The sequence below is a fragment of the Pectinophora gossypiella genome, chromosome 5 (genome assembly GCF_024362695.1).
Source record: "Pectinophora gossypiella chromosome 5, ilPecGoss1.1, whole genome shotgun sequence".
Taxonomy (NCBI): Eukaryota; Metazoa; Arthropoda; class Insecta; order Lepidoptera; family Gelechiidae; genus Pectinophora; species Pectinophora gossypiella.
The window spans coordinates 3,804,013-3,820,827 of record NC_065408.1 but is presented as its reverse complement, the minus strand read 5'-3'; the positions used below and the strand labels follow the sequence as shown (position 1 = coordinate 3,820,827).

The 16,815-nt window shown below is 35.7% G+C and overlaps 1 protein-coding gene across 6 annotated transcripts in view; it reads left to right on the top strand.

Annotated features, from left to right (window-relative positions):
• The window catches only part of LOC126366593 (uncharacterized), a 129,730-nt gene that overhangs the window by 2,981 nt on the left and 109,934 nt on the right, over nt 1–16,815 (top strand). For all 6 annotated transcript variants that reach the window (XM_050009755.1, XM_050009757.1, XM_050009756.1 and 3 more), the window contains exon 2: nt 12,710–13,049. In XM_050009755.1, coding sequence (XP_049865712.1) covers nt 12,896–13,049 — 154 coding nt within the window. In that variant the 5' untranslated portion in view covers nt 12,710–12,895. The remainder of the gene's footprint in view (nt 1–12,709; nt 13,050–16,815) is intronic.

Sequence of the window (16,815 nt, the reverse complement as noted above, 5' to 3'; positions counted from 1 at the left end):
AAAATTAGCAATTAAAAATGTCTTTTAACTAGTTTTCCCGCTTCGGATTTCTAAAATATAATATCTTTTTTTTTTAATATTAATTTACATAATATCGAGTAAGTTATAGTTGGTTAATGAATCAACCACTTACAATTTCCATAACATTTTATTAAATGTATGTAAATGCATTAAAACGGTATAAAAACAATAAAAATAAAGTATTTACGACAAGAAATGAAGATTCCAAATCTTAAGCTAAAGAAGGAAATACAAACAAGACGCTCACCATATAAATATAAAAACAAAACTGTAAAAGTTAATACCATTCATATTTAAAGCCAAATAGAAAGCAGAGTTATAAAAACATATCTTTATCACCTTAACGAATCTAAAACACATTAATTAGGTAAATTAATCTTGTTATTGTAATTTATAACAAATTATTTAATACAGTTTATATGTTTGATAGCATCTAGTTTGGTGGATCCCACAATAAATTATGAGATAACATCTTTATCACTAGACATCGCGAAGTAACGTAGACTGATTGTGTAATAAATATAACTCGTTAAGCAATGGAGGGTAATAAAAGCGTACTAACACGGCCTAAAGGAATACCAACAACAACAGGTGATATACGATCGATGTAAAACGAATACAATAAAGTAAACCTCAAAGCGATAACGTAATTAGACCATTGTTCAAATTGAAACCGGCAAGATCTGAAATCAATTCAAAATCGTGGACCGCATTCAATGTTATATGCCAAAGAAATCGATTGTAATGGTTTTCAAATATGTATCATCCTGCATTAGTCTACTAATTGATATAAACATCTCATTTTACAAAGCACTGAACTCAAATTTCGGCTGTTTATATTTAGTTGCAACCTACCAGGTACGATATTCTAATTGAATGATAATATATTATAAAGCAAGAAAAGAATCACATTCAAATAGAAAATGTTTATTTACCAAAAAAATCTGTACTTTTGCGCCTTGAAGATCATCTCATCTCATTTAAGTAGCGTTATTGTGACAGCAATAGCGGCCGCAGGACTGGCATTTTAGTTGATGCTCGTTAGAATGCCGTAGATGGTAAAGCGACATTTGCATTGTGCATTGAAGACAGAAAAGTCGGTAAAAACTACAAATGCACAATAATTTTCAAAGAACAACAAATAAAATGAGTATTATCTGGTAGCACAGACGGAAAACGCAATCAATAAACAAGAGCACCATTCTACAAGTTACGATTGTAGAGTACAACCCCCTATAAAACTTTATTGTTGTACTGTTTGCAATAGATCACATTGTTCTGTACCTTGGTCCGCCAGCAGCGTCCGTTTAGACCGACCCACTAGACAAATAGTAAATGCAAACAAACTATCCTAATATATTGCGGTTGTAGATAAAACGAATATATATGTATAACAATGCCGGTGTAGAGTTACAAGATCCTTAGGGTGGCCAACTTTTGGGGATTGATTTTGATACGGGATGATACGAAAAAAATACGCAACACAAATATTTGGTGGAAAAGTTAGGAGGAAAGAGCACCCATATTATTTTTGCTGGCTTTAAAATCAGTGTAAAATGAGAGAGCAAAATGAATGAGAGAATTGAGATACGAGTCATGGTACCCCAGTGGGACGATGCGTGGCTTGCATTTTAAAGTAGTTACAATCGAATCCCGCAGTGAGCTCTATAATTCTAAATTAGTTTTAGAATTCATATATAGACCTTAATTTTATACCACTCGATTAAATGTGAAAGAAAGGAAGATGAAGAGTTCTATACTATAATCATCATAAGGCCGCCCAAATTGTACTGTATTCATGTGTTATGTCTGATTGTTAAAATTTTAGTTCAGTGCAATAAAGTATATTTGATTTGATTTGATCATTTTAGATCATCCTATACATTATGCTAGGAAAGACACAGTCCTCCATTCGGTTTTAACAATATAACATGTCATAATAATAGCATCTCGCCTGTCTCCAAAGAGTCTGTACAGTAACTATTTATTTGTATTTTTAAGATATTAGTCGAGCCGAGAAGCCTATTGCTATCAATCGGGGCAAATTCTGGAAATTACTTAAAATCTTTGATCCAAATATGAATTCATAAAGACAAATTCAGTGTTTTAAAGCCTGACCTAAGATTCGAACCTGTGACACTTAGATGTAAATCACGCGTTCTCCGAAGAAGGCTATTACTGATTTGTAATATATCCCCGAAAGGAAAGTAAGAAAAAAACATTTATTACTCCCGGACACCACAGTCACAGACAGACAGGTACATTACATTCAACACAGGACAGAAACCACACGGAAATCAACCACACAAAAAAAAAGAAAAAAGACCAAAACAAAAAAAAACCAAGATCAAAAATCATTAACAAAAAAAAAAACAGAAAAGAAGAAAAACAAACCAAAATCATAAAAATAATAATAATAAAACTAAGTAAGTAAGGATCAGCAGTTGAACTCGTTTCGTGATTTATTTCGAACCCAGTCCAGTGTAAAAGTAGAATAGTAGTAATTTTAGTAGTCTTAGAATACCTCATCATCTCCCTAGCGTTATGCCTGAAGATTTGACAGGTCCAGTTTCTTACAGAAGCGACTGTCTGTCTGGCCTTCTAACCCGCGAAGACTAAACCAGCCCAATACACGTTAAGTCACATGCATCCGAAACGCATTTCTCGGGAATGATTTCCTCACACTGTTTTCCTTCATCGCAGTGCACGTGATAATATTTCTTTGATCCAAACATGAAGTCGAAAAATACCCAAAATCATTTGTTTTAAGTAAAGTCTTATTCATTGTTTTAAGTTTACGCGGTTATTATCATAATTAAAGCACATAGTAACGGGTTCTTACCGCGTTTAAATGGAGATATGAGACTCCCGATATTCACCGATATTTTTTTTTTTTTTTCTCATAAGTATCTCCATTTAAACGCGGTAAGAACCCGTTACTATGTGCTTTAAAGTCTTATTAGTACTTACACGTGAAAATCTCTCATTATAAACTATATTGTTTACGTCAGTCAGTTGAAACGGTTGAGTAGGGTCCGTAGGGTGGAAACTTGAAACATCGCCAAATATTGATCAGAAGATAATAATGTATTAGCATTATGAAAGGCTGAGGGAATATTTTCCTTGAGGAAAGAGAACAAAGTAAATATAAGCGAAATAATCGTGATATAAACATGTTAATAATCGTTGTATTACGTAACCTAATGTCGTTTTGTATTGAAATCCACGTAAGCGCCTGTATGAAATATTACATTATCAAAATCAAATCAAATATACTTTATTGCACAGAACTACATTCATTCTGTTGTGAATTTCTTTAACAAAACCTTTATTTCTTTCGATTACTTTCAATGAGGAACTTTCCAATCGGCGTTTCTCAATAATACGATAGATGGCGTTGTTGGCGTTGATAGATGAAGTTTTTTCATCGTTTAAACTTCTTATTTCATAGACAACAGACATTATGTATCTTTTATCTTTGTTTTTGGGTATAAATGATGACCCTTTTCATTACACGAAGGTGCAATTACAACTTCCACCCATTATTATTCTGATCAAAATAAAGAGAAGCGATATAGGTAGCAACATCATTCTATACATAATGTGATCCAAATATCAAGCAACAATTAGTTTTATATATGCTTCTACCATTACATTACATTTTTGAATAATTATGTACTTACCTAGCAATGAGAAATACGTAATTATCACGTTAAAAGTGAACAATGCCATCTATCGTGTGTTTGGGGAACGTCGATTGGAAAATCCCTCATTGAAATTATGTTTTAAAGGTTGGAAATTGAGACCACAATTATTCACCTGGGTTGAAACTGCTTGTCTATTGCGTGGTTTTGTTAACAAAACCGCTCATGTGATTCAAAAAGGCATTTATGTGGTTTCCACTTTAAAGCAATGATTTTTGTTTTTATATCACTTACCCGTGCTTAAAGTAATATTAGTACTGAAAATTCTAGATAGATGGCGCTAGAGTCGGCTTAATGAAGATACATATATCGAAAGAATTGCGCATGGACAGGAGGAGGACGGCGGCGTAATGGTTAACACACTCGTCCCGGCTTGACAAGAGCTGCGGTTTCAAGTCCCGTCCGAGTCCGAATGTTTTATCGATTTAAATTTTCTCTTAGTGATAAATAATCAACTAAGCAATACCTAATTACAGTGCCATCTACGGTCACGAGCATTAATATGTATACACTTTGGTACCATGTCACATTAACTTTTTTGACAAATTGAACTGTAAGTCTCACTAAATGTCAAATATGTTAGTGCGACAGAGTCCTAAAGTGGGTACATTATATTGCTCATGACTGTACATTGTTTTCGAGGAATTTAGCCTGAAATGTCACTCATTCAACGATGGTATCATTAGATTTGCAAGCTAGAGTTTACAGTCGTGATTCGATTCTTGATTCATAACAGTTCCGTATAAAAAATATCTTAAAGAGATTTTCATGCTTGGGGTAAACAGTTACTTATTACAAAGAAGTTAAAGGTTTATGTTCACGCTTTTTTCAAGATGTTAATTCATTGACCTTCAAAATAACTGTCGAAAAACTGTTACCTACAGAAATTTTGGAGTAAGTAGGTATTATTATATTTATTTGCTGATACTCATCATGAATTTAAGAGCCACGCTCTTGTCGGTGCAGCAATTTCCATGCTACTTTTTTAGGGAAAAATCGGGCAGTGGTTTCCCTCTTGCCTTCCGCCCCCAGATACCGAAGTGATATTCCTGGGTTCTAAATACCTAACACTTAGCTGTCTATACCTACCTGGGGGCACGGGAGTGAGAAAGCCAAGACGAGCAAAGCGAAGCGCAAGCGTAACGCTACCATCGCAAAGGTGAAAAAAATTTATTGACTGTTCATTGCAATTCTGTTGTATAGTTCTTATAGTAACGAAACGGAGAAGCCCCATATTTTTCCTAACGTGTAGTATTTGTAAACTTAGGGTTTGTATAGTTAGGGCGTGTAGAGTTAGAAGCTTGGCTCTACATAAGATCTGATAACTTTTTGACATTGGGATCGATATGATCTCGTCTTGGCAACATGTTACATGAAAATGTTTTGTTGGGATCTTTAAGTCCCTTTATTAAAAAGATTCATGCGTTCATTCCCAACCAATGTTTGTTGAAACGTCCCGCGGCTAGAGAAATATCTATGGTATACATTTTGTTCACAATAAATCCCATACCGTCGCCTTGTATTAAAAACGACGTAAGCGCTTTTTTGAAAAATCATGTTCTGTTGTGGTTTTATGCAACGAAACTTCGATATTTTTAAAAACAATTTCATTCCTGGTAAAAATTAAGACCACATTTTGTACGTCGATTGAATCTAGGTTGTCTATTGCGAAGTTTTGTTTACATAAAATTAATTTGTAGGTGGTAACAGATAAAGATGAAATATATGATGAACCTTGTTTTAAGTTTACGCGGTTCTTATCATATATAAAACACGTAATAACGGTTTCTTACCGCGTTTAAAGCAGAGATATGAGACTCCCAATATTTCAACACTGTTGCAAGTGCCATGATCACGGGATGACAAATACATAAACAAACGGCAAAGAAAGAGGGTAGACAGATATGTCTGCCCGTAGAAAATTATGGATCTACCTACTCAACTCCAATCTCATCAGTCATCCCGTGATCATGGCACTTGCAACAGTGTCAAAATATATTATCGGGAGTCTCATATCCCTGCTTTAAACGCGGTAAGAACCCGTTATTATGTGTTTTAATTATAGTGAACCTACTGATAAAAAAGATAAAATAACCGTACACTATGCTGTTACCAACCCCCTTGTACGTCCCAGAACCCCTGCAATATAAGGAATACATATAGCATGACATTTGGGTCCAATTCTCGTTAATTCCGCTCCGTACACTGCCCAACTGATTGACAGAAGGTCGGACCGTGTGTCTGTCGCACCCACAACGCCACTGGAAAACAAATGCACTCTATATTTTGTCCTCAGTGCCATGTTCAGTCATGTACCCACTTTAGAACCCTGTCGCACTATAATTTTTGACATTTAATGAAGCTTACGGTTTAAATTGTCAAAAAAGTTAATGTGGCATGGTTGCAAAGTGTATACATATTAGTACTCGTGACCGTCCACAGAAAATGATTCTTATTTTTATAACTTTTATGACTGTTGGCCCAATAACTCGAATTTCACTTGGAATTTAGTCGTGGTGTCCCCGCTTTTATTAACACATCCACAGTGCTTAGTAGATCTTTAGAAAACGACTTACAGGTATACTCTATGACAGCGATTCGTAAAATGGGGCAGAAATTTAATGGTAGTAAGGTTCCGCGGATGTTTAGTTTTGGCTGTTAAATAATAACTCTTTTGTATTTAAGTCTATAAATTATGTAATACAAACTGGATTTAAAAAAAAAAGAAAACCAAGGAAAACATGAAACAGTAGGACTAGGGCCCTGTGCTGGGAGGTTTTCTGGCCACGTCTTTCCCTCAGCGTTACAGATTCCGATGTGGTAGTAGTATTACAGCTAGTTACATAATATGTAATTTAAATTTTTTGACGTTCAAAAAGCGCTAACTTTGTAAGCCAATTTTGAAAATAAATATTTTTTGAATTTTTAACACAGTCATAGAATAAAACTACGTATAGAACGTCACCTCTCCGCTCCCCACCAGCATCTGAACTAGAATTACCTCACCCCCTCGAACATAGTTTAGACTTCAATCGTATGGTGTCTGACATCACACAGATGCGCGAGTACGATATTGTCATTCTATAGTGTCTGTGTAAAACGAGGTTGTTCGTATAGTGTCCACAGTGAGACAATTTCTATCTTCACATTAAAGTATCTAAATTATTTATATTTATTTCTAAAAACGTTTTGTTCTTATTTAATACAGTTGTTTTGTTTTGAAATAATTTGATATGGGGGTCCAAAAAAATATTTAGTGGAACCCTAAATAGTTTGGGAAACCCTGCTCTGTGATATAAAGAACCTATTGCTCATAGATGCCAAAGTTTTCTTTAAGGACAATAATAATAATTATTAAGCATGCTGGCTTGACAATAATGTATATAATCGTACGGGAACAGGCGATGAAGCAGTCTTATGCCCATAATATAATGGCCCATCATTTAAAAAGAACTCAATAACTCTGCTTCCTACGACGTACCTAAAACAGCAAGCGGCTAATGCATTTTTTTAACCCCTAATTAATCATATATAATAATAATAATTTAAGTAATCTCTTCCAGGCAACCTTTGGACCATAGCAAAACTTTTTTTTAAACTTAAAGTAAAAAAGCTAGGTATAAAAAGAAAGGTGACTTTTATCAACTAAATAGATCAGGTAGGGACAAGAAAATGGCGTTGAAACACTTTAATGTCTAGACACTATTGTAGATAAAATCAAACTCTTTAATACGAAATCTTACGAAACTCTACCCTTGACTGCGTAGTAGAAGATATAAATAAATAAAATACTTCAAAGCTTTATTTACTATAATATTTTGCAATACCTAAATTAAATGAATAGGTTCTTAATATTGTCAACGAATAAATAACGCCCACAGCTAGAATTGTCTGCTGAAATTAAATCTTCAATATTAATATCTAAATGGAATGTTAATTCTTTGTTATGTTTATGAGATGAAATGCCAAAATTTATACTTAACAGGATAATTATTATTAACGTTTGTAGACGACGCACTATTGACATACGAACATTTTGATATGGATTTTATACTTTTTATAAATTATATACAATCTCCTTGGGTCTATATTTTCTTCTTCCAAATAGTTCGATTGTCTTTTGTCTTTTTTCTTTTCTTCAAAATGTTTCACAACTAGGAACGGTCGTTGTTTTAAGTTATTTTTATTTTCACTTTTATTTACGTATTTTCGTTTTCTTTTGTGTAATTATTTAGTAAAAGTGTCTTACGTTTAGTTTTCTTTTTTATGTCCGCCCACTCGCTGCCGACCATTTTTAACGTTAATAAAATGTATTAGAAATACGCAAAAAGTAGTGTAGGTATTTTTAATTTAATATGATAATTGTATTAGGTACCTATTTATCTGTTGAACAACAAAAAATATATTATTATACTTAAATAACAAGATGATAAGTAAAATGATGATAAGTAAAACTTGGAATTATTCCATGCTTACTTAGAAGATAACCATGGCCAGTTCGTTTTTTACACTTATTAAAGCTGATGATAACCAGTCATTGTAATGTTCATAATATTTATCTTAATACGCCGAAACGACAGGGATATGATGTATGACGAATCCATATATGTACATATATATACAGGGTGTTAGTGACATCGTAACGAAAACTTTGAGAGATGATTTAGACCATGGTACTCAGTTGATATCAAGTGGAATTTTCCGTCGCAAAAGTAAGGAACGGAAAATAATTAAAAAAAAAACACAATAAATTTCATGAATTTTCCGACAGGAAATTCCACTTGATATCAACTCAGAATCATGGTCTGAACCATTCCGCTCAGCATTCGTTACGGTGTCACTAACACACATACCTACTTCTACGAGGTGTAAGTGACATCGTGTGACATCGTAACGATTACTGAGGGATGATTCAGCTCATTATTCTGAGTTGATAACAAGTGGAATTTTCCATCGCAAAAGTATATAATGGAAAATAATTTAAAAAAACTAAAAAAATAATGACTTTTGCGACGGAATAATCCACTTGATATTAACTCAGAATCATGGTCTGAATCATCCCCCTCATTATTCGTTCCGATGGCACTAACACCCTGTATTATATTTATACCACGGAAACTGACCACAACTATGCTTTGTATAGCTGGTTATATATACGTATATATAACAGCCTCTGTGGTCTAGTAGTTAGAGCGATAGGCTCACGATCTGGAGCCCCGGGTTCGATTCGCGATGGGGACATTGTCAAAGACAAAGTTATAACAACATAATCTCTCAAAAAGAGCAAAAACAACTGAAAAGCGAATACATCTGCCTCTAAAAAAACCACAAACTATTTACCCGAGGTAAAGTCACACAAAAAAGTCCACTATCGTTAAAATGAGAGCATTAGTGAATAACGGGCACTTCGTACGTTTTGACAAGCGTTCAATGGGTAGTGAGAAGCATGAGAGCCTCCAAAGGCCCCAAATGTCCAAAGGCTTTGTGTAAAATCCCGTGCCCGCTTACCTGACCATTTGTGAATGGACTTTTTTCCCCAAGTGTACCTTTTATTGAGCTGTGATTTAAAAACCAATTAAGTTGTAAAGGTGTTTGGTGCATCTGATGTGTGGGAGCTTTGAAGATTTTTATGGGCGATCGTTTTTTGTTTGTTTAAGAAAAGGTCATGGAATGTTTGCCTTTGGAATTGGTTTGGCATGTACTTAAAGTAATATAATATAGGCTGTAGACCTACTTACATAAATAAATAAACCAGAACCAGAAGTAATCATGAACAACACCAACAAACAACAGAGAAAAGAGTAGAATTCATTTGCCTGGAAGAGATTACTATCATATTAATAAAGCCGCCTGTTGTATTTTTATTTTATTGTTTGTTTTGAGTACAATGAAGAGATTTCTAATTGGGATTTTAAGAAACAGAGAAAGGGAGGGTCAGACAACTTGCAGACACATTTGAAAGAAAGAAAGAAAGAAAGAAACGTTTATTATAAAGGGACACCACAGTAACAAATATAAAATAAATAACAAATATATAATATAAAACACGGAGTAACACATAACACATTTGGTGCGATTTCCTATTATTGAATGGACTTGGCACCTGTATTGATCAGCCTATATAGCAGCTCATATAATGTTTTATCATGTTAGAGACAATACAAACCCTCAGTTGGTTTTTACATCTTCTTTTTTAAATCCTTTTATCTCCTGCTGGAAAGAAGGACTCGATTAACAGATTTCCACTCCCTCTTATGCAGACTATAATTATAATTATTAGCTTGCTGTCCTAGGAACTGTGGTATCCCAGTAAAACAAAATTTTCGAATTCATGTTAAGATCATAAATGATTATGCACGTGTGCACTGCGGTGAAGGAAAACATCATGAGGAACCCCACATGCTCGAGAAATGCGTTTTGGAGGTATGTGATCTAACATGTATTGTGCTGGGCTTTGCGGGTTGGAAGGTCAAACACGCAGTTGCTTCTGTAAAAAAAGGGATCTGTCAAATCTTCAGGTTGGGTGACACTAGATGATGATGATCTGGTCACAATAATCACCTGTCAACATATGGTTGATCGCATCCATCTTAGTAAGTAGTTCCAATGAAAAATAAAGCTGCAAGTTCTATTGTAACCGGTTTGTGGCTTAGGCCTCCTGTGGGCGACACACCTGTGGTTGATACCCCCGATTATCTTCTCTTTTATCCAGTTTGCTTGTGCAAACAGGATAACGCTAGAGAGATGGTGTATAGCTTGTTCCCATGACATTCTGAAAGTTTTTCTTTCTCGGCAACCGACTGTTGCCAGGTCTCTTTGGACCTGCGTTTTCCACGCGCACTCTACGTCAGAGCTCGCAGGGACGGGTGTACTAAAGGTAGTGTCGGTAGAGTTGGATGAAATCAGTCCTTCTCCTCCGGCCTCCGTGGTCCAGTGGTTGAGCGTTGAGTTCAAGATCCGGAGGCCCCGGGTTCGAATCCCGATGGGGACATATCACAAAAATCACTTTGTGATCCCTAGTTTGGTTATGACATTACAGGCTGATCACCTGATTGTCCGAAAGTAAAATGATCCGTGCTTCGGAAGGCACGTTAAGCCGTTGGTCCCGGTTACTACTTACTGATGTAAGTAAGTTAGTCGTTACATGAGCCATGTTAGGGGCCTTTGGCGGCTCAATAGTAACCCGGACACCAGGGTTGATGAGGTTGGTATTTCACCTCACAACCCTTACGATAAGAAGAAGAAGTCCTTCTCTAATCTCCATACTTCCCTCTAGCGAGCGTTTTATCCCGTTTTGACCCGTATCTTTTAGTGTCATCCACCCATATATTGGTCGGAGAAAACCAGTAATATCTGAAAGTATCTGAACGTATCTGAAAGAGATGTGGAGGTCTATAAAATCTAGATAGGAGGATATAAAACTAATCTAGATACATTGAGATACTCTGTGAGGGAACTATATATAGAAAACTCTTTATCTGTTAAAAGTTAAAATACCTTTTGAAGATTTTTTGAAGTACTTACTTTGGAATTTTCGTTAGATTAATGTTTTAACATGATATAGTTTTCAGTTTGTGCCGCTTTTCACACAATTCACCTGTTTACTACGGGAAAAGTTTTTTTTTATTTTCTATAAGTAGTTAGTTCACATAGCTAAATAAACAACGAGTTCCTACCCGAGTAAGGGACACATCTCACTAGGACACCATAGTAGCGTTACCACAGTCACGTCACCAACAAAATTAAGCAGTTACCTAATATTATTCAACTGTGAGTTATAATGACATAGGGCCTTAAGAGTAGGTACGTTTGTGAAGACGCGGAATTAGTGCCGAGATGAAAGAAATTACGACTGCGTAAACGTTCCTATATAGCCATATGCTTGATTTCACCTCACAACGCACAACTGGTAACGCTCCGCGCCTCCATAAATGACATCTGAACCATTATTTTGACACATTTAGGGCATTACTCATTATTAAAAGCTTCTAAAAAATTAAAACATGTTCATATGCAAAAATGGATACGCAAAGCGCACCTTGGGCGACACAATAACATTAAACCTTACGGTACCTAAGTGCTTTCAATTACCTATTACAATGTAAAACGAACCCTATGAAATTGCCATAAGAGCTTCGCAGAATGTAGGTAATGTGGAGTTCGATTTGTAGGCTTCGTCACGCGATCGTTGTATTATGGCAAAAATAACATTATTAAGTCAATGATATGTTATACTGGAGTACTGTTGAATTAACTTAAAACCTTCTTGTATACAGCAAAAAGTTTAAAAGTAATATGCCTATCTATATTTGGACGTCGAAAAGAATTAGTAGTGTTTTAAAAATGGAAGTTCGTTTTTTATTTTTCTAGAACACTGAAACGCTATTCGCTGAAACACTTCACGCGCGCGGATTATAGCTAAAATAGAAAAATTACTGGTAATCTCCATGACGACTAAAAGCTGCCTTATCGAGCGATCTGTTTTAGCGTTTTGATTTATTAGGGTCAAGTCACCTCAGACCGATAGGGCACGGTCCCGAACCCACCTCTGATGTCGATTTAAACCTCGTTTACCAGGCCATTTTAACAATGATATTGAAATCTCGAGTCTTTGTTCCATCATCTATTCGGTGCTTTCACCTTTGTACGATGATAACGACAAGGGTGCTCGGTTTCGACAATTTACGAGATATTTCGGCGAATTATTTCGAGTCCAAAAGTGCTTATAATGCGAGATGATAAAAATATTCAAAAGGCCGACAAAGGTGTCATGTATGCGTAATTTACATTCATATTTTTTCACGATAGTACACACGCGCGGAAGATGATAAAACGTAAAATATTTATCGTACCACTTTGCCTACGTAAACGAACGATTAATCACATTAATTTCTTCCTCGACCCGATGATACCCCATTAAGAACTAAGTTACTAAACCTACAACAACACTTAACCGATTTACATTTTTTTTTTCATTTTTACAGTGCATTTAAAAGTAAACACACAAAATAAAATGAGCAACTAAATAAAAAACGCTTTAAGTGAACCAATGTAACAAAATTACGAACCAATGCGACTGACTTAAGAACCAATGCGCTCGAATTACAAACCAATGCTACTGACTTACAAACCAGTGATCCAATGCGAGTGACGTGCCGGGTTTCTCAACGATGCCGCCTCCGTGGTCGCGCTGTCGCCCGACGGTCAGGCACTTCCACAACCAACCGGAGCTGCAGAACGGAGGGTTTGGTCTGATGATGAGGTGGATTCTGTTCGTCTGGTTGGCCAGCTGCGGACCTCTCGGGAACACCGTGAAACAAGATGGTGAGTGTTTTGAAACTTATATTATTTTGATATCATGTACTAATTGTGAAATGTGTTTGTTATGTTCTAAACTGTAATCTGGTTTTCCTTGCGGGTTGGAAGGTCAAATAGGCACTTCTGTAAAAAACTAGACCATGTTAACAATAAATAATGCTATGTAGGTTAGATGACTAAAGAGAAACTACGGAGTAAAAACGGAACGTAATCATTAATGACACTCCAGTTTACACACGGGCAATGCCGTTCCAAGTACCACGACGTCGCAACGCATCGTGTGGAGTGTCACCGCTCTCGCGTTGTAACTGACCTACAGCGCGTCGTGTGGTCTCACTCTTACTGGAATAAACAATAAGGGGCAATCCAGGCCATGTTTCCCCAAAAAATATATAGACGGCGTTGTACAGCTCCAAATAATTAAATTATCTACCTTCTCAATACACAGGTACATACTTATTCAAAAATATAATGTTGCCTGATATTTGGAACAGATTTCTATGAAATTATGTTGCTACCTATTTTGCTTTTCTTTATTTTAATCAGAATAATAATAATAATGGGCAGGACACATAGCGAGGAGAACCGATGGCCGCTGGGGCGGAAGGGTTCTGGAATGGCGACCACGTGTCGGACGACGCTCAGTGGGTAGGCCCGCTACAAGATGGACCGACGATCTGGTGAAGGTCGCGGGAAGCCGTTGGATGCGGGCAGCGCGGGACCGATCGTCGTGGAGATCCTTGGGGGAGGCCTATGCCCAGCAGTGGGCGTCGTACGGCTGATGATGACGAATAATGGTTCAAAGTTGTGTTGTACATGGGTGTTACAACAAGGGTCATTTAATAACCAAAACAAAGACAATAGATGCACAGATATGTCTATAATCTATGAAATTAGAAGGTTAAACGATGGCAATGTTACACAGCGCCATCTATATTTTTATATAAGGGAACGTGGCCTGGAATGTCATTAATTTAGGTAGGTACCAAAAATCCACGGAATACACACGGACATACTTACTACATCATCCTGCTGTACAGTAGTATATAAGAGCGTTCGACGCTTTGTAGTTACACAGTTTTTATTTTTTATTTACTTCACTCGTCAATTTGCTAAAATAAAATTCAAATAAAAACTGCAATGTTCTTACACAGTTTTTATTTTTTATTTACTTCACTGGTCAATTTGCTAAAATAAAATTCAAATAAAAACTGCAATGTTCTTACACAGTTTTTATTTTTTATTTACTTCACTGGTCAATTTGCTAAAATAAAATTCAAATAAAAACTGCAATGTTCTTACACAGTTTTTATTTTTTATTTACTTCACTAGTCAATTTGCTAAAATAAAATTCAAATAAACACTGCAATGTTCTACTTTCGATTTTTTTTGTTGTTTTGTTCTGTTTATATACTTAATATAATTAATACGTTTGTGTTCAAAAGCTCGGATGAATACGGTTATGATTTGTTTTCTCTTGATGTTTGCTCAATGTTCGAAGGTCTTAACTGAGAACGGGGAATCAATATTACTACAAATAACCCTGTAACACACTGACAGTGTTGCAAGCATTAACAATTACCAATTCAATAGTGCAATTTACCTGCATTTATAGCAAAGCTTGTTGCGTTTATTAAGGCTGTTTTTATGTCGTAGTATAGTAGCATAGGTATACTTATAATATTGTAGATTTTTTAAAATTTACTTTCAACTTTTACTTCTTTTTTATTTATATTACAAAGTAAGCGTGGTAAAAATAGACAAATATATATGTATATTTGCTGGACTAATAAACACTCAAAACACTAATAATGAAATAAAATAAAAATTTAAAACTCTTAGGGCAACTTATTTAACACATTTTCATGACTAATGAAATATGGGCTGTAAAAGGGAGCGATTTATCTTTAAAGTCCCACTACATTAAATTTAGAAATAAAATAATAGAAAAAATAAGAATAAAAAGAATACTTTTATGTATTTTTAAATCTACAGTAAGTATTTAAAATCTCCCTTAGGTATTAACCTACTGATCAAATATAAATATCTACAAGGGAGATTTTGACGTCAAATGGCAACACTCGACGACAATTAAACGACATGGAAACTCAATTCGAACGTCCTCCGTATATAAATAAAGTCTGTTTGTCTTCGCCTGTGTCACTGAGTTATCTGCACTGCGTCAATCTGAAGACAAAGTCAATTCCATATATCCAAGTCTCCATTCCGGAGTGGAGAGGAAGGATAGAGCACTCTACCCAATGCAATATAAACATCTTTATAACACCACAATAATACCAACATTAACATAATATAAAAAAGCATAATTGTATAGTGAATAGAATAGAATAGAAATAGTTTATTATAGAAGGGCACCACACACAAAAAAAGACAACAACATCATCTCAAATTTCCACTTAAACAATTGCAAAAAAGCAAGACGGGTGTTTGTCGAAATGATCATAAGGTACAGTCATGTGAGCAATATAATGTACCCACTTTAAGACTATGTCGCACTAACATATTTGACATTTAGTGAGACTTACAGTTCAATTTGTCAAAAAAGTTAATGTGATATGGTACTAAAGTGTATACATATTAATGCTCGTGACCGTATACACCCACCCCTCGCAAGCTATGTTTAAGTCCCATCTAATAGGGTTCGAGCCTATTGCCATTAACCGGGTACAAATTATAGAAACCGCGTGATATCAATTGTCCAAAATCCAAACATGTATTCAAATAAAGTCCAATTCAGTCGTTTACCGCTCGAGGCAGGATCGAATATGTAGCACTGAGATGTAAGTTTCGCGTGCTAAAGATAGATGTAAAATTGAACATAAATACATCCATACATACATTGTATATAACCAGCTTACATACGTTCCACTACTGGGCACAGGGCTCCCCTCATTCCACCGAAGCGGAGGGGGTCTAGTTAGGCCACCTTAAGCCAACGATTTAACGTTCTCTCCAAAGCACAGAAATGCATTGTTTACTAAACGGAAAACCATGACGACCAACCGTCACCCTTCCTTTTCGACAGATAAGAAAATGGTGCTAAGTAATTTTAAGTTAAAGCTGACATTGTCTTATGCGTCGAAAAGGAAAGGAACGAGTAATCGACAGGCATTTAATTTATGGAACACACGTCATTTTTAAGCAGAAATAAAAAAACCCACCAAAAAAATATATTGGCCAATAAATTGACAGAATTAAGTTGACAGCACACGTCAAACAGGCAGTTGTCATCCGTCCCTTTCCTTTTCGACGGATAAGAAAATGGAGGGTATAACTTAAATATCCAGCTTAGCACTCCGTAACAAAAACTGGGTCCAAATTATCCTCTTATTAGGTAGGTACTTTTAGACTTGATTGCTTGTTATGTCTGCTACCACATTATAGAGCTGAGGTGCTACTTTATGTTTATGTATGAATAGACGGATATGTTCAACCAGGTTGATAATAAAACCGGCGATGACAAAAACCTGGTTCCAGAATTACGCAACTCTTCTGCTGGATATTAAAAAAAATATAAAACCATGTAACGGGATCCGGCGTTTCGTAAGCTATTTAATGGTATCGTAAAACACCATTTAGCTTTAAAACGGTTGCACAGTAAAAGCTTGCAACGCTTGACTTTTATTTGACAAGCCCATGCTTATTTATTTATGTTTTTTTATTATGGTGCTTCGACAGCAGTACAGTTAGGTTTTGGTTTCATACAAGACCATTAACCCGCTCCCAGGGGGGACAGAGTCATCCTCTCTGC